The 23,893-nt window shown below is 35.2% G+C and overlaps 2 protein-coding genes across 6 annotated transcripts in view; one reads left to right on the top strand and one right to left on the bottom strand.

The window, feature by feature from the left end:
• The window catches only part of cfap221 (cilia and flagella associated protein 221), a 54,875-nt gene extending 31,516 nt beyond the window's left edge, over positions 1-23,359 (bottom strand). Inside the window, exons 1-25 of one of the 5 annotated variants that reach the window (XR_012369017.1) lie at positions 22,972-23,137; positions 20,848-21,026; positions 20,643-20,743; positions 20,249-20,335; positions 19,987-20,082; positions 19,799-19,899; positions 18,868-18,971; positions 18,562-18,721; positions 18,174-18,285; positions 17,734-17,882; positions 17,566-17,635; positions 16,889-16,972; positions 16,430-16,525; positions 16,257-16,308; positions 16,082-16,167; positions 14,859-14,945; positions 13,807-13,914; positions 13,560-13,730; positions 12,423-12,572; positions 12,187-12,284; positions 12,001-12,096; positions 11,812-11,916; positions 11,678-11,713; positions 1,101-1,254; positions 720-875 (exon numbers count right to left, since the gene is read on the bottom strand). Coding sequence is in view for 3 of the 5 variants with exons in the window: in XM_055205912.2 (XP_055061887.2) it covers positions 10,970-11,090; positions 11,678-11,713; positions 11,812-11,916; positions 12,001-12,096; positions 12,187-12,284; positions 12,423-12,572; positions 13,560-13,730; positions 13,807-13,914; positions 14,859-14,945; positions 16,082-16,167; positions 16,257-16,308; positions 16,430-16,525; positions 16,889-16,972; positions 17,566-17,635; positions 17,734-17,882; positions 18,174-18,285; positions 18,562-18,721; positions 18,868-18,971; positions 19,799-19,899; positions 19,987-20,082; positions 20,249-20,335; positions 20,643-20,743; positions 20,848-20,971 (2,394 nt within the window). In the remaining 2 variants the exon portion in view is untranslated. Of the gene's footprint in view, positions 1-719; positions 876-1,100; positions 1,255-10,860; positions 11,091-11,677; positions 11,714-11,811; positions 11,917-12,000; positions 12,097-12,186; positions 12,285-12,422; positions 12,573-13,559; positions 13,731-13,806; positions 13,915-14,858; positions 14,946-16,081; positions 16,168-16,256; positions 16,309-16,429; positions 16,526-16,888; positions 16,973-17,565; positions 17,636-17,733; positions 17,883-18,173; positions 18,286-18,561; positions 18,722-18,867; positions 18,972-19,798; positions 19,900-19,986; positions 20,083-20,248; positions 20,336-20,642; positions 20,744-20,847; positions 21,027-22,971; positions 23,139-23,316 lie in introns of those variants that run through there. The other 4 variants (XR_012369018.1, XM_055205912.2, XM_055205911.2 and 1 more) reach the window with 4 other exon arrangements.
• Positions 2,684-7,429, top strand: LOC129444901 (cyclic nucleotide-gated channel cone photoreceptor subunit alpha). Its single transcript, XM_073866167.1, has 3 exons — positions 2,684-2,800; positions 4,524-4,630; positions 5,434-7,429. Exons 1-3 carry the CDS (start codon positions 2,715-2,717, stop codon positions 6,822-6,824), a joined length of 1,584 nt encoding a protein of 527 aa, XP_073722268.1. The 5' UTR covers positions 2,684-2,714; the 3' UTR covers positions 6,825-7,429.
• Positions 23,360-23,893: the final 534 nt, after the last annotated feature.

Below are 23,893 nucleotides of genomic sequence, written 5' to 3'. Positions count from 1 at the left end.
CAAAATAATTTATACAGGTTCAGCAATTTTTTCCAACTTCGGACAAGGAAAAAATATTATTTATTTATTGTTAGTGTGTTTTTGTGTAGTTAACATGAACTAATAATGCACTGCACTTATACAGCATTTATTAATCTTTGTTAATGTTCATTTCAACAATTAATAATACTTTATTAAAATCTTGTTAACGTTAGTTAATGCACTGTGAACTAACATGAATAAACAATTAAAAGCTTTATTTCTAAGATTAATAAATATTGTAACAAGTGTATTGCTCATAGTTTGATCATGTTAGGTAATACATTAACTAATGTTAACTAATGAACCTTATTGTAAAGTGTTACCGTTATTTGTGAGTGATAATATTAATTGACTTCACGAATATATGACATCTTTTTTATTCAACAGATTTTGTGAATGTTGTGATTGTTAGAGTTGACACAATAAATTACTATATTATTTTTACAGTCAAAATTAATCTAAAAATGAAGATATTGTTTGGATTCAGTGGAATATACACTGTCAGAAAAATGTATCCTTAACTGTACCAATACGCACCTCTAAGGAACTAATATGTACCATTTTAGTGCAAAGGTGTACTTTTTAAAGGAGTAGCACCCCAGTGACGGCTAGGGACCATTTTTACATATTTTTTTGAGAGTATACATGCAAAATAACCACAGTTGATGTTAAGTATATTTGTTTTGCATGTGCAGAAATGTGCGTCTTACCCAAAGTCTCCAGATGTGATTCATCTTGGTGAATGGCACATAGCCGTATAGAAAATGCCTAAAATCTGCACAGAGCAGTCATACCCATCACAAAGATCTGCCTTCACTTCTGAGCCAGATGATGAAAGGTAAGCAGATAGATTCCTAGACATGTATAGCCAAAAAGCATAAAATAAACCTTTACGTTTTCTTCTTATTATTATAAACTTCTCACATTTATCAATCTGTCTTTATTTTTATTTTTATGTTTCTGCTGCAGTGATCAGCCAGCCTATGGATTAATGGGCAGGTGATAAAATCTTTAGTGCTAAATGAGAGCGTACATTTTCTGTGCTACAGTTTGTTAAGGGTACTAAGAGGCCATTGTACCTTAAATTTCAGAATGTCCTGGTTCATTCTGCGGCTTGGCAGAAGGTCCAAACGATGTCACGCATCTGAATGCAGTAATTTAGATTTAGCAGAAAAGTCTGAAGATACTGGAGGACAAGAAGAGTCATGGTGGGACGAGAGAGAATGGTGCCAACTGCGTTAAAGGATGTAAGTGAAAATGAAACGATCATGGGACAAAATCTTTAAACACTTCACATATTGATCAAACAAATGCCTTTAATCTTCAAAACGCACTGCATTAACTATTCAGACTCTTATATACTGAAAGCTAGGCTCAGAGATGCTGTCTCTTTGATCACCTGAAATCATACTTCGAAATCGTTGATCAAGTCTCTCGTTTTCACATGAAAGTCACTCTTAAGTCTGTATAGTTCAAAGTGTCTGATAGATCAAAATCCATGGCGCACAGAAAGAAAGAACCCTCAGTGAACATTTAAGCTTCCAAAATTACAGACAGGTGTAAAGTTATTTGAAACTAAAATATGCAGGCGGCCCTTGATGAGTAGAGTCTGACACCTGTGTTTTAAAAGAAGACCACAATTTTAAATGCAGTTTGTTGAACTGGTATAGCATTGCATTAGCAAGGCAAAGGTCATGAGTTCGATCTCAGGGAATATGCACGTTGATATAAAATGTATGGATTGAATGCACTGTAGAGAAAAAAGCCAAATGCATACATGTCAATTAAATCTTTTTAACACTCAACTGTTTCTTTAAGACACAAATTAAGATTTATTGGAAATCGAAGTCTCTTGCTTCTCAGATTTGCTTTTCCAGTAAAACTCAAAGGGTCAAAACAGTCACTCTAAATATACTCTAAAGGTACATACAGTGTCCATACTCTTCAAATACTAATAATAGATGGACAGGGAAGTTGGACTCAGGACTAATGCGGACTCCATGATCTGTGCTGAGATTAAAAGTCTTTTTTAAGACATCAACAGAAGAGTAGTCGCTGTAACCTTACAGTATAATCCTCTGGTGTCTCCTTACTATCTTACTGAGATTTAACCACAACCCTTGCATGTGACATACTAAAACTTAAGCAATAAGCTATTTAAATATTCACATTACTCCAGTAGTTTAGTTAAGCACTACTGTAAATATGAAATAAGATTCATAAAGCATTTTACAATGCAATGCCATTATAAGAGCTATCATTTTATAATGTCTGTTTTTTAATTTATACAGTTAGTGTGCTGTGTGGTACTATAGTATTTAATTTGGATTACATGATAATCATGCTACTTTTCTTTTCACAGCTTTAATAACAATGCTGGTCATTGGACCCCTGCAACACTCAATAAGAACAACTGCAACAATACAGACGAGTATGTGGTAAAGTAACAGCAGGTGCTGTTAAAACAGAATTGTTATATAAATGGTACATATTAATGATCTAATATCAATTGAAATGCAGCAACAAGAATGACAAGGGCATAAAGAAAGAGGAGCCAAAAAAGGACGAGAAGAAAGATGATAAAAAGAAGTAATTTCACTCAATTGATTTTTTTATTTATCTATATTTTTAATTACACCTGATAGCAGATAAAAACTGTATATATACTTTTTTTTAGAAAAGATGTATGGATAATGGATCCGGCCTCAGATTTGTATTATCACTGGCTGACCATTGTAGCAATACCTGTATTCTACAACCTAATGATGCTTATTACCAGGTAATTTTGAATATTTAAAAACATTTAAATATTATACTTTTATACTATTATTATAAATTAATTGGTAACCCCTAAAAATGTGATTTTTTTTTCTACTTAAAAATTTAAGTTGAAAATGTTTAAATATTTTAGATGTTACTAATAAAGTATTTTTCACTTAAAGGAATATTCCATTTTCTTAAAAGAAAAATCCAGATAATTTACTCACCACCATGTCATCCAAAATGTTGATGTCTTTCTTTGTTCTAATTTTAATGGACTTTAATAGAACCCAACATTTAATACTTAACTCAACACTTAACAGTTTTTTTCAACGGAGTTTCAAAGGACTATAAACAATCCCAAACGAGGCATAAGGGTCTTATCTAGCGAAACGATTGTCATTTTTGACAAGAAAAATAAAAAATACATACTTTTAAACCACAACTTTTCGTCTAGGTCCGATCCAGCGCGACCTAACGTAAATGCGTAGTGACGTAGGGAGGTCAAGTGTTACATATATAAAACGCACATTTGCGGACCATTTTAAACAATAAACTGCCACAAAGACATTAATTAGTATCAGTTGACATACAACAACGTAGGAACGGTCCTCTTTCAAGACGCTTGTAAACACTGGGGCGGAGTTTCGCGTTCGTCCTCTGTGACCTCTTGACGTCATGACGTATTGCGGTGACGTAGTGGGGTCAGCTGGCGCATCACGACCGGATCTACACGATGAGAAGTTGTGCTTTAAAAGTGTATATTTTTTATTTTTCTTGTCAAAAATGACAATCGTTTTCACTGTTAAGTGTTGAGTTAAGTATTAAATGTTGGGTTCTATTAAAGTCAATTAAAATTAGAAAAATTCTGCAATGTTTTCTTCAAAAAACATAATTTGTTCTGGACTGAACAAAGAAAGACATCAACATTTTTGATGACATGGTGGTGAGTAAATTATCTGGATTTTTCTTTTAAGAAAATGGACTAATCCTTTAAAGTGACAAAATTTAAGTTTATAAAACTAAGGGCCAGATTTACTACTAAGGCAAATTAGCACGAGAGTTATGTGCCGGTTATTTACTAAAAAGTTCAAAATAAATAACTCAAGCCCAAAAGCTGATTTCTATAATGACCAACGAAATTTACTAATAGCAGTGCAAATTAGTTCAGGGTCGCAATTAAGCAGAGCTGATGAGGTGCGGGTGATCTACTAACGCCTGATGCACTTGAGTTCAGCACCACGGACATCTCAGCTGAAAATTTCGGTGTGTGAAATTCCAGCTAATGAAGCCATAGCACACTAAAAAGAACTGGAGGACAAAATATTAAGGTTTACAAAAAGTTTCGAAACACCTGGTATTGTGTGACAACTTCTAGTGACTCCTCTTTTATTTCCTTCAGCAAATAAAAAAATACATGGCTTGGCAAACAATATTTTTGAATAATATGTTCCTCTGGCATTCCAAATAAACTTTTACGTATAAAAAAAATATCTCTGCCTTGTACAACGCGCTCTCTGATCTCTGTGATGCCTCTTCTATTAGCAACAATTGCAGCGATTTCAAGCGCAAAATTTGCTTTTTTTGGCATTAAATAATGACGCAAATATCTTTAAAAGCAGGCATTTTCAGTTTTTTTATCTAATATCTGTATCTTGTTTATTATTTTAAATTAATGCACAGTGTTTTGTGTATAACGTCTGAATTTTTATACAATGGTGCTGTGTTTTATTGTAAAATAGAGCCTGTTTTAATGAGCTGCAGGATGACTTTACCACCTTATGGGTCGTCCTGGACTACACATCAGATGCCATCTACTACATCGACACATTTGTGAGATCAAGGACAGGTAAAGCCCTCTTTGAGATCAGTTAGTAACACTTACATTTTTTACATTTAACATGAAATTAAAAAGGTTGTCAGTGACATAAAAAATAAACCAATATTTATTAATATATTCAATATACAGTACAGTGCCGATCAAAAGTTTTCATGCACCTTGTAGAATTAGCAAAAATGTGAAAATTTAGTTTGACATGAAAAAGTTATTTGACATGAGAAATGTATACATACATTTTACAACACAAAATTATAACGGAGTTTCAAAAAAATCAAGAGATTAATACGCAATTATTACAATAGATCCAAACAAACCGTTACGCTCAAGAAGGATTCATTAAAATTCAGGTGGGTGTAAACCCCAGAAAATGATAATTGGTGCAAATTGTTATTATTTTGTTTTCTGGGAAACAAGTAATTTTTATAGTTTTTGAAAGACAAGCTAAACCTAACCCTACCCCTACACCACTGTATATGACATGAACAGCCTAATCTCACAAGAATTCGTAAAAACTGTACAAGTTGGCCAATTCGTATGAATTCATACGAAGTTAATCGTGCAAAAACGTACAATTCTCATGACAAAAACAACAACAAAACCCAACCCCTAACCCCGCACCTAACCCCAATGTCACAGTCAAGGCAATTCTTACAAAAACGTTCAAATGTGGTCATATGAATTAGCCAACTCGTTAAATATGTACAAATTCTCGTGACATAGTGCTGGACATGAAAGAGGAATCAAAGACAATTAAGAAAAAAAATCGATTTTGAATTATGTTAATAATATAAATATAAAATGTTTTTCCCCAGGTTTCTTGGAACAAGGTTTACTAGTAAAAGATTCTAAGAAGCTGTGGGAACAATACAAAAAGGCACCGCAATTCAAGTCTGACGTGATTTCCATGATACCGACAGACTTAATAATGCTGAAAGTGGGTTACAACAATCCAGAACTGAGATTCAATCGGCTTTTCAAGATGGCTCGTCTATTCGAGTACTTCGACCGCACCGAAACCAGAACCAACTTTCCCAACATCTTCAGAATCGGCAACCTCGTCCTCTACATCCTTATCATCATCCACTGGAACGGCTGCATCTTTTTCGCCATCTCAAAAACAATCGGTTTCGGGACGGACACTTGGGTGTACCCCAACATCAGTGACCCGGACTTTGGTCGTCTTACTAGAAAGTACATCTACTGTCTGTACTGGTCTACTCTAACCCTCACAACCATAGGAGAGACTCCGCCCCCGGTCAAAGATGTTGAGTACTTATTCGTAGTAGCTGATTTTCTCATCGGCGTGCTTATTTTCGCCACCATCGTCGGTAACGTCGGCGCCATGATTTCCAACATGAACGCCTCCCGTGCCGAGTTCCAGGCCAAGATTGACTCCATCAAGCAGTACATGCAGTTTCGAAAGGTCACCAAAGATCTGGAGGCCCGTGTTGTTAAGTGGTTCGACTACCTTTGGACGGAGCAGAAGACCTGCGATGAAAAGGAAGTTCTCAAGAATCTCCCAGACAAGCTAAAAGCGGAGATCGCCATCAACGTCCATTTAGAAACCCTCAGAAAAGTGCGTATCTTTCAGGACTGCGAGGCTGGTCTTTTGATTGAGCTTGTCCTCAAGCTCCAGCCGCAAGTTTTTAGTCCCGGAGACTACATTTGCAAAAAGGGTGACATCGGACGGGAGATGTACATAATCAAAGAAGGCAAGCTGGCCGTGGTGGCCGACGATGGCGTCACACAGTTTGTGGTCCTCGGAGATGGCGCTTACTTCGGCGAAATCAGCATCCTGGGTATCAAAGGTAGCAAAGCAGGAAACCGCAGAACTGCTAACATACGTAGCGTGGGATATTCAGACCTGTTCGCCCTCTCAAAAGACGACTTGATGGAGGCGCTAACTGAATACCCGGACGCAAAGCAGGCTTTGGAGGAGAAAGGCAGGGCCATTCTCATGAAAGACAATCTTATCGACTTGGCTGCGGCCAATGCGGGCGCCGACCCTAAAGACATGGAAGAAAAGGTCAACGCATTGGAGACAAATCTGGAGGTGATGCAGAGCAAATTCGCTCGTCTTATGGTAGATTGGACAGCTGTTCAAAACAAGATCAAACAGCGGATCGCCAACATGGAGGCAAGAGTGAAGACCCTTAGGGAAGAGGATTTGCCAGAGGAAGTGGAGGATAAGAATGACAAATAGTTTTGCACAGAAATAGATTAATTTCGTGGCATCCCAGCATGGATTAAACATTTACCCATCCAGTTTTGTTTTGGAAAACTGGCCTGTCTTTAAAGTGCAAGTCCAGCACCATGCACTATTTATAGATCAGAGATTTGCCAGTGCACGAGACTAAAGCCAATTGTGATGGCTTTGCTAATGCAGGATGGGCTTTAGGAGAAATCTGGATATGCACAAGCACAAGTCATCGTTGGACTTCGCTGATTTTTGTTCCAGAATAAAGTACTGCATGTCAGGATATCAGGAAATATAACAATTCAAATAGTGTAAATTGAATTTTAAGGGGCGATTGTGCAGCTATACTCTCTGTGAGATGTCATGTTGCATTTGTTTTCTAACCAGAACTGGTGACTACATTTATTGTATTTTTGCATTTTAAATAATTGATTTCAAACTTGCTTGAAATATTATTTGAAGTTTGAATATATTAAGCACCTGCTACCTTTCTCCCTCTGGGTTTTCAAAGCAATGTAAAGTTTCATATTGTACATCCTCACTAAACATTTAAAGGAGTCTATGTGCTTTCTTAAAAAGAATCTTGTAAAATTAAAGAATTTATTATTGTGTATTTTATCAAATAAAAATGTTTTAGAAATAATTCGATTTTTCCTTTTCCCTTTGTTTATTTTCCCCAAGTTATAGCTCTTGTTATGTTGCAAAACATAATAATTTACGTTTGCTATAAATCAGGGGTTCTCAAACTTTACTCACAATTTCTAGCAAACAAAATAAACTAGAGCTTGACCGATGTGTATTCTATAGAAAAATAATCAAACACTAAGAATTATTTCGATTTTAGTTGTTTTAGCTTATTTAAATGCCTGTTTTGTCTTATTTTGAATAAGTTTATGCCCCATTGGCAAGCACCATAAGTAATATATTTGACATTTAGAGTGTTTTCTCCAGGGTTTTATCATGCAAGTTTATCATACTGTGCAGTTTTGTATGCAGTCCTGTTCAGACTTGCCCTTACCGTGGCAGTCTATGACTTCTGTGTGTTGTCTATGTGGAAATGTAGCCCATCAATTATCTAAATGGGTTGTTAAGGAGCTGGGCCATCAGTGCAAACGCTGCAGGTTTTAATCATAAGAAGGCCACACAGATATACTGTATTATAGGACTGGGTATTGCGAATAATCTGGCAAGTATAAGTGTCAAGTATATTCATGTCCTCTAAAGTAAAGCATGCACATTAAGAATCGATTCAGAGATTTCCCAAATCGATATGCAACCCTGGATCTAAAAACTAGTCATAAGTAGCACAGGTTTATTTGTAGCAATAGCCAACAATACATTGTATAAGTAAAAATGATCAAATTATGCCAAAAATCATTAAGATATTAAGTAAAGATCATGTTCCATGAAGATATTTTGTAAATTTCCTACACTGTAAAAATTCTTTGCTGCCTTAATTTTTTGTTGTTGAATCAAGTCATTTTAACTTACTATTATTTATCTTGAAAAGAGACGAGTTGCTACAACTCATAAAATGAAGTTGAATTTTTTTTCAACTATATTTTATAAGTTATAACAACTCATCTGTAGTTATAACCACTCATCTCTAGACAAGATAAATAATAGTTTAAATGACTTTTGATTTGATTCAATAAAAAAATGTAAGGCAGCAAAGCATTTTTTACAGTGTACCGTAAATATATGTCAAAAATGTATTTATCACTAGTTGTATGTGTTGCTACGGACTTTATTTAAACAACTTTAAAGGAGATTTTCTCAATATTGAATTTTTTTGCAACCTCAGATTCCAGATTTTCAAATAATTGTATCTCAATCTCTAACAAACAATACATCAATGGAAAGCCTATTTATTCATGATGTATTAATCTCAATAAAATAAATAAAATTCCCCTAAGACTTGTTTTGTGGTCCAGGGTCACATATTGTTTTGGGACTTTAGTTTATTCACTGTATCCCTCAGAGATAAGTCCAAACATACCTTTTACATCTCTGTGAGTGTTGTAACTCTGTCTGACACACCCACTGCTAGCCTAGCTTAGCACAAAGACTGGAAGTAAATGGCTCCAGCTAGCATACTGCTCCCAATAAGTGAGCACTGCTACTTGGGCGGAGTGATTAGCGCAACACTTGCGCGAACTCTCTGCTCCTCACCACAGGGTTTCTCAGATGCTGCGAGCAAATCACTCCGCCCAAGTAGCAGTACTTCACCTTCTAAGAATATAGTTTCACACATAGCTGTGTCTTATATGACCTTATTAATTGTACAACTATACAAATCACAACATATAAATAGGAAAAGGTTGCATTATTTTGTCACTTATTGGGAGCAGTATGCTAGTTGGAGCCATTTACTTCCAGTCTATGTGCTAAGCTAGGCTAGCGGTGTGTGCGTCAGACCGAGTTACGGTACGCACGGAGATGAAAAGGGTATGTATGGACTTATCTAACTCTGGAAGATAAGGTGAATAAGCCAAAGTCGTGTTCCTTTTAAATTGCAAATCAGTTAAAATAGAAGAATCAATATTTTTCCCAAACCAACTTTAGTATAGTATCATTAGAACAGTGTTATGGTATAGTATGGTACAGACTAGTATACTATGTTTAGTATAATTTGGTTCATTCGAGCAGAGCAGCTTTACAGAAAATGTTAGTACAGGAAAAATGTATAAAAATATAAAAATAATTATAAAGGATATAGGGATGCACCGATAGGATTTTTTTGGACCGATACCGATTCCGATTTAAACAGACGACTTCTGGCCGATACCGATGCCGATACCGATATTAAACACTTGTATACAATACTATACAGTTGGTCTATTAGCTAGTTTATTTCTGCATCAAATTATTTTTACTGAACATGGATTGGATCTAATTAACATTCAACTGACCAACATAATAAGAGAGGCACAAATTTAGCTAAAACAAATATAATAAGATAGCATGACAATCTTCAAAGGTGGTTTTTGCTATTCAGCATTTATTTTATTAACAACATCAACTAATTTTTTACATATAATGGATTTCTTTATGCAGTTAATTAATAAACAATCGGTATCGGCCTTTCTCGTGCTATTGTCGATATGCCGATGGTTTCAAATTCATCAAAAATCGGCCGATAAATATCGGTGGCCGATACATCGGTGCATCACTAAAAGGATATTATAGAATTAGGAAGCTGTAAACACAATTATTAATGTAAGCAAGCAGGAACCAGAATAACTTGTGGGCTCTTTTTACTTGGTTTTACTTTAGGGCAACCACCAAAAACACATTTGCAACCACATGCAATGCCCTTGCAACTATAACAACACCCTGACACAATGCAAGTTCGGTGGCATTCATATTTTCTTTAGTATATGTAGAAAAATGCAGTTATAGGAATAGTTTATTCATGGCTGTTCAGGGGTGTCACCAATCATAAACATCCTGCAATACGGGTTGAGGATAAGGGTGTTTTGGTCCCTTTTGTTCTTTGGACAGAAATGAGGAAGAATGCTTTGCTTCTGGTAGGATAATGTGTTATAGTGAGAGCTGGATAAAAGACAGAATGGGGTGGGCTGACGCTTGCCTCAGGGCACACCAGAATGATTGTTTGTGTACATCGTTTGTCTTGGTTTCTCCAGCTTCATTATTGCAGTCAATTCCATGAAATGTCTCACTGACTCAAATAATTGGGAGTGGTGGATGTGTCCTTTTTTGGGAAGAATATGACTATATAGTGTGGTCAAAAATATGAGACCACCATTGAAATGTTAAATATCAAAATGGTAAGAAATATTTTTTTAGTGGGCTAAGTTGTGAGAGAAATTATAATAATAATAATAATGATGAATTAACCGAAAAAAGATTGTGGGACAGAAAAAGTTTAGGTTTTATCTAACTCAATGAAACGAATAAGAAGCTTTTGTTCTGTACAGATATTACACACAACATTTTTTTACTGACGTACGTCTGCTGAGATTTATATCATAGACGTTTAATGCCACCTGGTGGTCAGTATATTTTACTACACTCTGCATATTGTACTTAAGGTCCATTTTATTCAAGTTTTGCTAAAATATAAATTTAAATATAGTTACAAAGCAGTAAGGCATGCATTTTCTACTCTATTATTTAAGATAAAAGTGCTATTTATTATTATCAGGGATGCTGGTCCTGGCTAAAGATTTTAATTGTTTAAATCTCTGTAGAACGTTTGGTCCCAGTTTGTTGCTGTGGTTTGACTCCAGTGGCGTCTCACATGGCTCTCTGGGAAGGACAAATGATTACAGAGAAGAATGGTTATCTTGCATAATCTATTATAATAAATATTTCATTGTCCTCACGGCCAGACATCAACCTCAACTTCTGCATACGTCGGTACAGCCAAAAACAAACACAAGCTCTTGTTTATTTCTAATTAAGACATGTAAACATGCCATCTGTTCAGATCTCAAGGTTGCCACAGTCTGATTAAGCACCTGAATATCTATATTGTACTATATGTAAATGTAAATATATGAGTATTTTAAATACATTATTATGGAGAATCATCAATGCTGTCTTATTTTCAAACTGTTTTCATTTTTTGTGTTCATGTTTCATCGACTGTGGGTAAGCGGTAAGCTGTAAAATTTTACTGACTGAAAGATGCCATACATTACATTTGCATAAATTAGCATATAATAAACACATATTGGGATTTGTGTATTTACTTTCTCTACCTAGACAGCTGATAAAGCAAATCCCAGTTATATCCAACACCCTTAAAGTCATTTGTAATGATCACATTCTGACTGAGTCACATGTGGATTACTGATGAGTATGGTGTGCTACACTGATGTGATAGTGCTCACCTGCTGGTTGTTCCTGCCGATTTTGTCATTCGAATTCTGGGGAAAGAGTGTATTTATGAGTTTATTTATTCATCCAGCATCAACCCACAAAAATAGCCTTATGTCAAATGCAACGTTTTAAGAGTTGCACCTACCCATCGTCTTTATTCTCTTTCGGAGATGGTGTTGAAAATCTCTCAGGCAGGCCAAACTCTGCTTCCACCATCTCAGGAGTGAGACTGAGCTCTGATCCGTCTGACCTACCAGAGATCCAAATTGTGAGTGCAAATCGTGCCTTATAACAAATGACACAATGTATAGGATTTATTCCAATCTATATTTACAATCCAGCTTGAATCTCGTCTATGATGCTGTCAGGCAGATTCTGAAGAGCGGGTGGTGCCTCCACAGGAAGCAATATGTTACTGAAGGGATCAGACCTGGCGATAACAAAACCACATTTTAAAGGTTGAATGTTTATTTTTTATATATGCATAAATGAGTAAGTCAACAAATGGGTGTATGCTCACATGCATGGGGCGTGATCTGTAAATGTTGACATAGTAGATATAGTGCTCAAAGCCACTGAAGGAAATTTCTTCCATGTCATAATCCCTTTGATTATATCCTACAAAATAATTTTTACTGTATGATCATAGGTGGTTTTCTTATTAGTAACAAAAAGCTAACCCTTTACATTTTATTTCATTGATGTAGGACAAACAATTGAGATATAAATGAGATAACATGCAATATTTTCAGGCACCTTTCTATCTAGAAGCTTCTTTGCAGGGGCGTACATGCCCACTACATTGCCCTTCGGAGTAAATCGTTGCAGTGGGCAGAGGTGAAAGTCTCGATCACACTCCAGGTACAGCGGGGATGATTTAAAGGCGTAAACATGTGGTGCAGGATTCTGTAATAAAGATAAGATTGAATAAATATTAAATCAAATAAACAAAATAGACAAAATTACAATTAAATTTGACTCATTCATCCAAAGTGATTTAAAGGTATAAATTTTATTAGTATGTGTATTCCTTGGGATTAAACCAAAAGCCTTTGCACTGCTATGGCCATGTGATACCTGTTAATCTACAGTATCGCTGTAGAAATTAAAGGGACATTCCACTTTTTTTGAAAATATGCTCTATTTCCAGCTCCCCTGGAGTTAAACGTTTGATTTTTGCCAGTTTGGAATCCATTCAGCCGGTCTCCGGGTCTGGCGCTAGCACTTTTAGCATAGCTTAGCACAATCCATTGAATCTGATTAGACCATTAGCATCAAGCTAAAAAAATAACCAAAGAGTTCAAACTTGACTCTTCTGTAGTTACATTGTGTACTAAGACCGACGGAAAATTGTGATATTACGCACTGCCCGAAAATAGTCCCATTGGTTACTTTCAATAGCAGGGGACTATTTTCGGGCAGTGGTAATATCACTACGTCTGCTGCAGCCATGTTACATCAGCAAAGTCCTTGATTATTACGCCAGAATGAGAGTATAGTTCCTAGCCATATCTGCCTAGAAAATCACAACTTTTAATTTTCCATCAGTCTTAGCACACGATAGTAACCACAGAAGAGTCAAGTTTTAAATAGAAAAAAATCGAAACTCTTTGGTTATTTATAGCGCGATGCTAATGGTCCAATCAGATTAAATGAATTGTGCTAAGCTATGCTAAAAGTGCTAGTGCCAGACCCAGAGATCAGCCGAATGGACTCCAAAACGGCAAGAATCAAATGTTCAACTCCAGGGGAGCTGGAAAATGAGCATACCTTCAAAAAAGTGGAATGTCCCTTTAATAGTATTTAATACACAAATAAAAACTTTGATACTATAACAATTAACCACATATAGTATTGCTTTTCTATAGCAGATATAGTGGCTGGAATACATACAAAAACCCGGAGAGGATGTGCATGTGGTGGTTTGAGTAATGCTTCAGGAGCACAGAAACTAAGACTGGGATGTAAATCCTGATTTGCTCCATCAGGTTCCTCTGTGTTCCTGTCCTCCTCATCCTCGCTGAGGTCTGCAGATGAACATGCCAGCACTGGCAAAAGCTCATCCTTTAAAAATACAAGAAACTTATCAGACCTTAATTATGTTGTCATACGGCATATTAAAGGCTAAATAAATGCGTACCTCTGCTCCAGTGCGTAATGTCGTAAACAGGTTAGATGGAATTAATGTTGCTGCAGCATCAAACACAGATACTGGCTGATATACAACTGGTCTGTTATACTGGGGAACCTTAAAGGGATAGTTCACAGAAAAATGTAAATACTGTCATCATTTACTCACTTTTGTTACAAACCTGAATACATTTCTTTGTTCTGCTGAACACAAAGTAAGATTTAACCAAACAAATCTGGGGCACCATTGACTCTAATAGTAGGAAAAAAAATAATACTATGGTCAATGGTGCCCCAGATTTAGAAGAAAGGTATACTTCTAAAGTCTAAAACAAATGGAGGGTGAGTAAACGATAAGAACATTTTCATTTTTGAGTATTAATAGTTACAAATCAATGACTTTTATCGCACCCAACATTTCAGTGCAACAAACAATTAATGTAGTATATCTAGTGGTTACAAAATAAAAATGGGACACAAACATGTAAGGTATCAAATTGGACACCTGTTATTTATCATATTCATTGACTACGCTTGATAGTCAATGAAGAGTATGATTTTAGCATAATCTATTTATACAGACAATTCAATTTGGAATACAACTATATATTCAAACAAATCATTTTTCAGTTTTTTCTTCGTCTATCTTGTAAAGCTGTTTTAAGGCAGTGAAACCTTGTAAAAATATCACTGGTAAAAAAATAATTCAGATGCCATGATTAGTTTTATTTCTTATGTGACAGTAGTACAGTATTATATACTGAACTAAACTATTTCATTACCACTTGTCAGCATTACCAGAAGATATTAAAACAGAAGTTGTTTAGTAAATGGCCTTTATGTTTAAGTTCTGTGCTTTAAAGTGTTTCCTGTTTTGGTGTCTCGCCACCAAAGATACCACCAAAAACCCGATTGACGCACTTTCAGAAAACTTCGACATTTTGCAAAACCACAATGGACATTTTAAGGCATAAGCAACCTTATAGATTTTCAGGAATTTTATAAAAAAAAATCCTTACAATCAGAAGTGGGAAATAAGAAGCAACTCATCTATTCATGTACCTTTAGACTGCAGGTTGCTGGAATGGTGCTGGGTTTCATATTCGGTATTGGCGGACTCACAGGAACGTGACCCAATGCACTCACAGCCTTAAAACCACAATACAGGCTTATCATCAGTGCCACACAAATGCCCTGATGTGTATTACTGTATGTCTTGAAGTGAAATTTCTTGGCATTGTTCATAAAAAGCACACTACTGCGTCTTATTAAAAGAAATACGTAAGTGTTAACTGTAGCATTACATATATGGGTGATTCTCACGAAACCATTGAAACACCACGGCACTAATGATTTTAGCTTTAAAATGTGTAATATAGTAACATTAAAAAGCATCAGAATTAACACAATACTGTGTTATACTTTGCACAATGTGTGATTTCAACATAAGAATTTATAATTGGAAATTTTATCTCATTTTCTGCTGAAATTCTCATTACCGCAATGTGTCCGGCTGTGTTTGAACATGCGTTATGTTGTAATTTAATCAAATTAACACAAAAATATTAAGAAAAAAAATAAATGGATGTTGTGCTAGACTACTTGAGATGACAGAAAAAATATTTACTGAATATTCATGTATAATAATAATGAAGAAAAATTAGGAAAATGATGTGTCCATGCCTGATGTTCTCATCCTCCGCAACACTTTTTGAGAACAGTTTAAGCACACATACAGAATTTTAATAAAGTTTGATTTTGAGTGACCAAGCACATGGACCAGTTACTTCAAGATGGCTACCAGGTAAGATCATTTTTTTACAGTTAATTTGAAATATTGTCTTGTCAGAATGCTTACACGACATTTTGATTATCATTACCGCAACAGATGCTTATTAAATGTTAATTTAATTAATAGAAGCATAATACTTTGATTTTAACTGCATGTGCAGAATCTCCAAATTATGTTCTTTCAGGTTTGTCATGTCATTTTGAAAATATGTCAGTGTTGATGTTTTCTGACTGTTGCGGTAATGAGATTTTTTTAGGACTCATTTTTTAAATTATGTTACAAAAAGTGTTAAATGATAAGTAAAAGTTTTAAAATTAATGTTCCCATTTACTCCAGACTTTGTTTTTCAATGTCTGGTGGGAAAAAAAGTAAATTTAAGCAATTTTTACATTTTCATGCTTGACATTTTTAAAACCAAGTTTTCGTGAGAATCACCCATATGGTGCATAATACAGAGATCTACTAAACAGTAACCAGATGCTGTGTATCTCACCAGTTCGTCAAGTTGATCTTCAGGTAGAAATGTAGGAAATCTGAAGGGCAGAAGCTTTTCTGGTGTCAGCTTCAAAAGTTGTTCAGCTACAACAAAAGTAAGAACAAGTGTCTAAAAAACAGACTTTTAATATGAGTGTTACTTTTTTTTGAGAGGTGCTTATTCCCCGACTCACCCGATTTTTCATCTGCCTGACGCCTCTTGTTTATTCGACATTGACGAACAACCTAATATAAATCATAATGTATATTTAATAATACAGCAGCATACTTTGTTTACTACACAAACACCATAGTAAAGACAGGTAAAATATTTTGTTTAATGACTGTGCAAAATGAGTTATTTTACCTTACGAACAGCTTGCTGGAAGAGTTTAAGTGCTTTTGGTTTGACCTCGAGCTGGCCAGTGTCATAGCTGCTGAAAACGGCAGGGCATCCTGGGAGCTACAACACAAAGCTATTGTTTGAGTGTCATGATATACATCTATATACTAAATTAAACTATACCATATGGCGGAAGAACCTATAACTGTTTTCTATACTTTTTTGTATTAAATAAAGTAGATTGTATATGAGGCATACATGTTAAGAATAGATCCCATCACGAATACTTTCGCCTACTTGTTCTCAAATACTATGAATGCAGACATACTACTTGCCTTGCCTACAGATTTTCGCCTATAGTATGGAAGTAGGCGTTTTCGGATGCAGTGTTGGTTTTCAAGGTACACAGTCAAGGGCGAAAGATGCATACAGTATATTTCAGTTTTTACCACACTGCTAAAAACTGTATAATACTTCATGTACCTGTCCTGCATTTCTCAAAATTCCTTGTGAAGAACGTTTGGGTGAAGATCTTGAAATGGCCAATGACTTACCACTATATTTTTGCTGAAATATACACAGACACACAATATATGAAAATGAAATGTAAATTAGCAAAATGTGGAAAACCATATATTAAATCAAAATATAAATATTACACTTAAAGCCTTGAGATATGTTTATAATTTCTGCACACTATAAATGAATGAATAAACAGTATAGACATCTTAACTTAAAGGTGCAGTGTTTAAATTCTAGCGGCATCTAGTGGTAAGGTTGAAAAATTGCAACCAACGGCTCATCCACAGCTGACTCCTCGCTTTTGAAATGCATAGAGAAGCTACGGTAGATGCCACAGGACAAACATGTCTACATCAGAGGCAACTTATTTTAAATATTAAAGTTTGTCCGTTAAGGTAGAAACATGGTGACACAAAATGGTGGCTTCCATGTAAGGGGACCCGCAATGTATGTAGATCAAAACGTATTATGCTAAGGTAATTAAAACATAATTGTTCATTATTTGAGGTCTTTATACACCCCTGATAATATAGTTACGTATATTATATTGCATTTCTGTCAAGAGATCCTTCTAAAAGTTACACACTGCACCTTTAACTACGATCTTGTTATAATGATTGAGGATGCTGATGGCTTACTTTACATGCACCAACTGCCTCGTCTTGCACCTTCAACATTTTAAGTTTGTCATTACCCACATCAACCGGCCTGAAGATAAAATTCATTTTAACATATCAACCATATTACTGTACATTGAACTAAGTGTACATGAATTCAATATGCATGTAGTGTAATATGCAACACACCAGCGGTCAAGAATGGCTTTCTCCTGCTTTTGTTTCGCCTTCTTTAAAAATGCGGCTTCCTTCATCTTTTTAGTCTGGTCCGCATTAGTTGTGATATCGGTGGTGGAGACCATCAGCTGTGAATCACCTTTTCTTCTCTTTTCACCACCCTGGAAGTGATTGTAAAAATGTGATTGTGAACTACTATTAACTAAAGTTTTAAACTTTTATATCTGGACTTCCTAAAGACATACAGACCTTGTTGAAGAGACTACCACAGATGCACACGAATGTATGCTGTCCCAACTAAAATGCTTAACTAGCCAAAGTTCTAGCCACATTTATTTGCTGGTAAATAGCTACTGCTGTGCTGGTTTACACTCGACCTGAACCATACTGGACCAGCCTGGATTTATGTTGGTATTTTTAGCAGGGGTGTAAACATATGATGCTTACTGTACCTTCGCCAAGGCAAGAGCCATTTTAGGTCTATGATGGGATGCAACAGGTTTTCCATCAACGATCTTTCGCTTTCCAACCAAAACATCATCCTCAACAGTTTCATCTTTTTGACTAAGGCAAAGAGAATAAAACATCACATGTGTAAGAGTGATATCAAAACTCAGAAACAAAAAACATCTAGAAAATGTAAGTGGACTTTAAGGTTCAAATCCCAGGCATTGCAAAAAGGGAATTAATGTCCATAGCACAAACTTTTGTATTGGGGTGACTTATATGCACAGGGTGATATTACACTTGCACAAGAGAAGTAACGTGACTTGGCAAATGTTGACAACCTTTATATTGTAACAGTTATGAAATAAAAAACATAACACTTTATGGTATTACCTGAGCAGCAGATATGGAGAAGAGGAACCTGTAACTGTCCAAACAACAGGTTTACAGTTGAATTGAGAGATAACCAGCTGCAGTGTAATGTCAGCTGTACAATACAGCACAGGTGTGAAAGTCACTTTTATCTCCGTCTTTCCATTTGCTGGAATGATCCCTGAATAACAGAGATAGCAGATCTGAAATCTATGTGATACAGTATTTAGGTCTGTTGTTTGATATAGTGTTTTCTTACTGACTAGAGTGCTTTTTTATAAATACAGTACTTTACTTTCAGTGTTGACTTGAATGGAAGCAAGTTACCTGATAGAGGGCTCACAGTAAAGGCTTCATGGGGTCGTAGGCAATGCACATGAAATTCAAAGTCTATCGGACAACTGCAACTAAGTGGAATCACATGACTGATGCTAAAAAAACAGAAACAGGCATTTTTCAATCTTTCATTTTAACGATTAAATATTTTCTTTTGCATAAACTTAATGAAAAGCTACAAATGAGTCTATGCTTATTTTATTGTTAAATTCATGGACTTTACATTGATTCTTTATTACTAGCAGACAGTTTCTTACAGACAGGTCATGGGTCAATTCAAGTGGCACCCTTGATTCTTTCCCTAAATTTTGTAATTTAATTTCACAAGACATTTTAATATACCTACGTTTTGTTATTGGTTTAATGGGATATGTGGCCCTGGACCACAAAACATGAGTAGTCACAAAATTTTTTTATTACATATTATTAGTAATATGTGTTGCTAAGTACTTCATTTGGACAGCTTTATAGGCGATTTTCTTTTTATTTCGATTTTTTGCACTCTCAGATTCCAGAGTTGTACCTCGGTCAAATATATTCCTATCCTAATAAAGCATACTTCAATGGAAAGCTTATTTAGTAAAAAAACAGACCCTTATGACTGGTTTTGTTCTTCAGGGTCACACATTATAGACGGTTTCATCGGATTACGCATCTGGTCGGAACTTTACTTCCGGTTTCATTTTTTTAATAGTCTGACTAGTTGCTAAATTGAACTCTTGATCAAATACCTCGTTGAAAATAACAAATGTTTTGGTTTCCTGGGTAATTTACATGTTGTTTATTACGCTTGTTATATAAATAAACTACTTTAAAAGGACTTTTTCTTATTTATTCTTAGTGGAGTTTACGGAAGTTATGTGTTGACCACGAAAGCGCTTGTTTATGTTGTTACTGCTGAAACCGTTTATACATTGTTTACCTCTGTCCAAGTGGCACAGGTGGTAAAGTAATGTGAGATGGAATATGAAGATCGTTGATAACGGGATATGCGTGAACAGGAACCAGTAAGTTCTCCTCTCCCTAAAACGGAGACAAAACCAAAACCCATTACAGTATTATTAGCATTCACTGTACACGCACAAACATCAGACAAAAACATGTTCTCACCTCGCAGTGAATTCTGATGTTGTCAAAAAAATAATGCCACTCGTCTGGATGGAAGCTTACTGTAACAGTATATGCCAGACCCGGGACCAGTCGGCACTGTGGTTAAAAAAGCACTATTAAAATCTTTATCTGAATCTGAGAAATTTGAACTTGACATTTACTTAGTTTTCATAAAATTCCTTTGTTTGCTTTTTAAAATTCCCAACTATATTAAACCAGGAATGTTACAGATCGTTAGTGATATTTGTGAGACGATGAGTACCTTTTTTATGTACTTTATTTGAAAATTCTTAGTCAGAGGTGGAAGAATGTGAACACTGATAACTTCAGAAGAGATGTTGACAAGTTTCTGGTAAGGTAAAAACAGCATTTATCATTACATCATAAAGTACTTCCTCCTATATTGATTTTCTTCTCCTTTTAAATTATGGTTTTAGTTACAACTCATATTTCCCCATGACCACAGTGTAATGTTTTCTCATGTGTTTCAGACAATGAAGTCTATAAACGGTGTGCATGATAATGTATCATTTGTTTTAAAGCAATGTGTCAAAACTCCAAACCCATTTAGACACTCCACAAAAGTTTCCTTAAATATTTTACACAAAAAGTATTTGATTTTAACAAGAATAAGATGAGTAAGTGAAAAAACCAACCAAGATCTTCCTATAATCCTTTCCTACTTCAAAACCACTGAAATGCAGTTCTGATGGTTCAGCTTGAACTACACTGTTACTCTTCAATTTTGTGAACTCCCCTAAAAGAAAGGACAAACATTTCATTAATTAGTGCCAGTAGTAAAAGGCTCTAATAACTGTTTTTCTTTTAAAACAAGCAAATTCGGGAGGAAACTAGGCTTACTGGTTTCAAGCAGGTGATGGGGGACACTTTTTCTGGTGTCCTCTACCAGTTGACTCAGAGGAAGCAGGTTTTTTTTCCTTACACTGCTGGAGAAAGTCTCTGGGGCAGAAAGTACTACTTCCATCACAGCCAGACTTTATCCTTTTTTTTTTTTTTTTTGCATAAGAAACACCTCGAACCTATACGGTAGTTGACATGACATTTCACATAGTTACAACATTATTATGTCCAACTTCATCTTGCATGAACTTTTCTGAACTCTTTCTGTAAATATTGTACAGGGCACATTTATTTTGTAAGTCTTGTCCTCAAAAAAAGCTATTGGAAATTGCATTACTGCTTGAAAAAGAGATTTCAGTAAACTTTGCGGTTTTTAACTATAGATGTCTGAAAAACTTATATTGGTGTAATTGGACTTTTGACTCAAAGCCTTATTACTGCTTGGTCTCAGATAAATGCAAACAGTATTGAAGGGATAGTTAACCCAAAAATGAAAATTATTCATCATTTCCTTCCTTTCATGTTGTTACAAACACAAAGGAAGATATTTTTTGTAACCAAAGCGATCAGAGGCCCCACTGACTTCCATACTATTCCTTTATCCTACTATGGAAGTCAATGGGGCCTCTGATCAGTTTGGTTACAAACATTACTAAAAATATGTTTCTTCCCGAACAAAAGAATGTATACAGGTTTGTAAATAATGACAGAATTTTTTTTTGGGTAACATTAATTGAGAAACTAGGAAATATTTGTAGGCTACTTCTAAAAATGTACTGTACGTGTTGCACTGCTGTGAACCGTGCACCACCTAAAATATAGACTTTCTCTTATAGACGGTTTCATCGGACGCACATGCGTTGTCGCGGTTAAGGTTCATTCAGACTAGCAGCGACTAGCAGTAGCAGAGCGACGCAATCTTATTGATTTCAATAGAGGGTATGCACGTGACGTCACCTTCGGCGAAAATGACTGTGGTTATGCCCACTTATGTGGCAAAAGACAGAGGGGCAGAATTTGTGTACAGTGTGAAATCAGTAAAAAACATGGGGAAAACTCGTCTAAATTGGAAAAAGCTGTTGTGCGAGACTGTACTAACAGATTTAACAAGAATTCGGAGCTATCGTTTTAAAGACTGCCAAAAAACACCGAAAGGAGAGGTAAATGGATCATTCATGCCAACGTCCACTGGCCACAGATGGGTTGACAAGTTGCTAGGGTCACAATCAAGTAGGCTGTCAAAAGATTAATCACATCCAAAATAAAAGTTTGTGTTTACATAACATATGTGTGGGTACTGTGAATAATTATTTTTTATATATATAAAAACGCTCCCAATCATGTAGATATTTAAGAAAAAAAAGTATATTTATATATAAAATATTTATATTTATATATAATATAAATTATATAAATGTATATACAGTATTTAAATGCAAATACTTCTTAAATATATACATGAATGTGTGTGTTTTATATATACATAATATTTACACACAGTACACGTTATGTAAACACAAACTTTTATTTTGGATGCGATTAATCGGGATTAATCTTTTGACAACCTTACTATCAAGTCCAACCAAAATTAATTTATTTGCTGATAATTGTCAGTTATACTGTCATTTTTGTTATGTGCTACGCGAAGGGAGTTTTGGCAACCGGTTGGTAGTTAACAGTGTATACACTATAGTACACATTTGACACACTAAAGTTACCTCAGTGTAGTTTTTTTATACGCTTTAGCTATAAAATATGAACTATGGTAATACTTTTTAACTAATTTTGCTTGTTATCAGAAATAAACTAATCTTAAGGGACTTTTGTTATTCATTTTTTGCGGAGTTAACCGGAAGTTATGTTTGTTCCACAAAAGCCGTTTGTTTATGTTGTTACTGCTGAAACCGTCTATACCCCCCTTCTGTTTATAATGTAAATTACACTTACATTTTTACATTATTGCATTAGACAAACGCTCTGATCCTAACCTACTGTAACATAACTACAGTGCCTTCAAGCAATACATTTGATCAGTATGTGTGATCCCTGGGATTTTATACATTTTAGGAAAAAAACTTTTTTTTACGAGAGCAACATTGACAGCAATTCATACCAACGACATACCTGCTGATAAGTAAGTTACAATGTAATCAATGTTGATTTTTCTTCAATCATCAGAGCTTTAGACAAATAACAGACATTAGTCGCATTAAAATACACGGGAAGTTTCCAGGTTTCCAGAAACAGGTTGTTAATAAAAGGCATGCAACTTCCGTTTTCACGTGCAGTTTGAGCGGAAGTCGCAGCTGAGGTAAACTCTACATAAATAGATAGGCTACTACACCAATAAACAAACAACGTTTATAGAAATGTAAAAAAAATGCTTATTTTTATTCATTTGTTTATTTAAAACCGAATCGAAATTGTTGACTTTTTAAGCAGACACGCGCTAGAAAAACAAGACAGTACCTGCTAATCCTCTGCTGCGGTCACGTCAACAAACCTGTCACCATGGCAACAAGACACGCTGTACCAAAGGCTGCATTTACAGCACAAAAGTCCAATAATCATTGAACAAATAAACGTTAAAATATTTTATATGCTAGGGTTTTTTTATATAAAGTTTTTACAAAAGGTAAAAAGTTAGAAAGGTACTTTTATAAAACTTCCTATACAGCTACATATTTTGTTTTCTTATAAACCTTAATGTGAAATATACAAGTAAAATAAATTGTTATAAGAATTTTTATAATATATTTTTAATAAATAAATATACATATACTATAATTTGTATACAGTTTGTACCTTGTGTATATTTTTTGTTTTTGTGCATATCCAGTATTGAGTATATTGTGAACATCGAGTAATTTTATTCTGCACTGTCTGGTGCACGCACTCAAGACTACTCACCACTGCACTTGATACCCTAAACACTTACCGGTGTAAATACCAGTAAGATGGTGAAGTTAGCTCAAAAACAGTATATTTTCCGTATAGTACCTGATCTAGATTGTGTGCAGCTCAGAACCAATAACTTCAAATATTG

Source organism: Misgurnus anguillicaudatus, chromosome 3 (genome assembly GCF_027580225.2).
Source record: "Misgurnus anguillicaudatus chromosome 3, ASM2758022v2, whole genome shotgun sequence".
Taxonomy (NCBI): domain Eukaryota; kingdom Metazoa; phylum Chordata; class Actinopteri; order Cypriniformes; family Cobitidae; genus Misgurnus; species Misgurnus anguillicaudatus.
The sequence above is the reverse complement of the archived record's forward strand: the minus strand, read 5'-3'. Positions and strand labels throughout refer to the sequence as shown.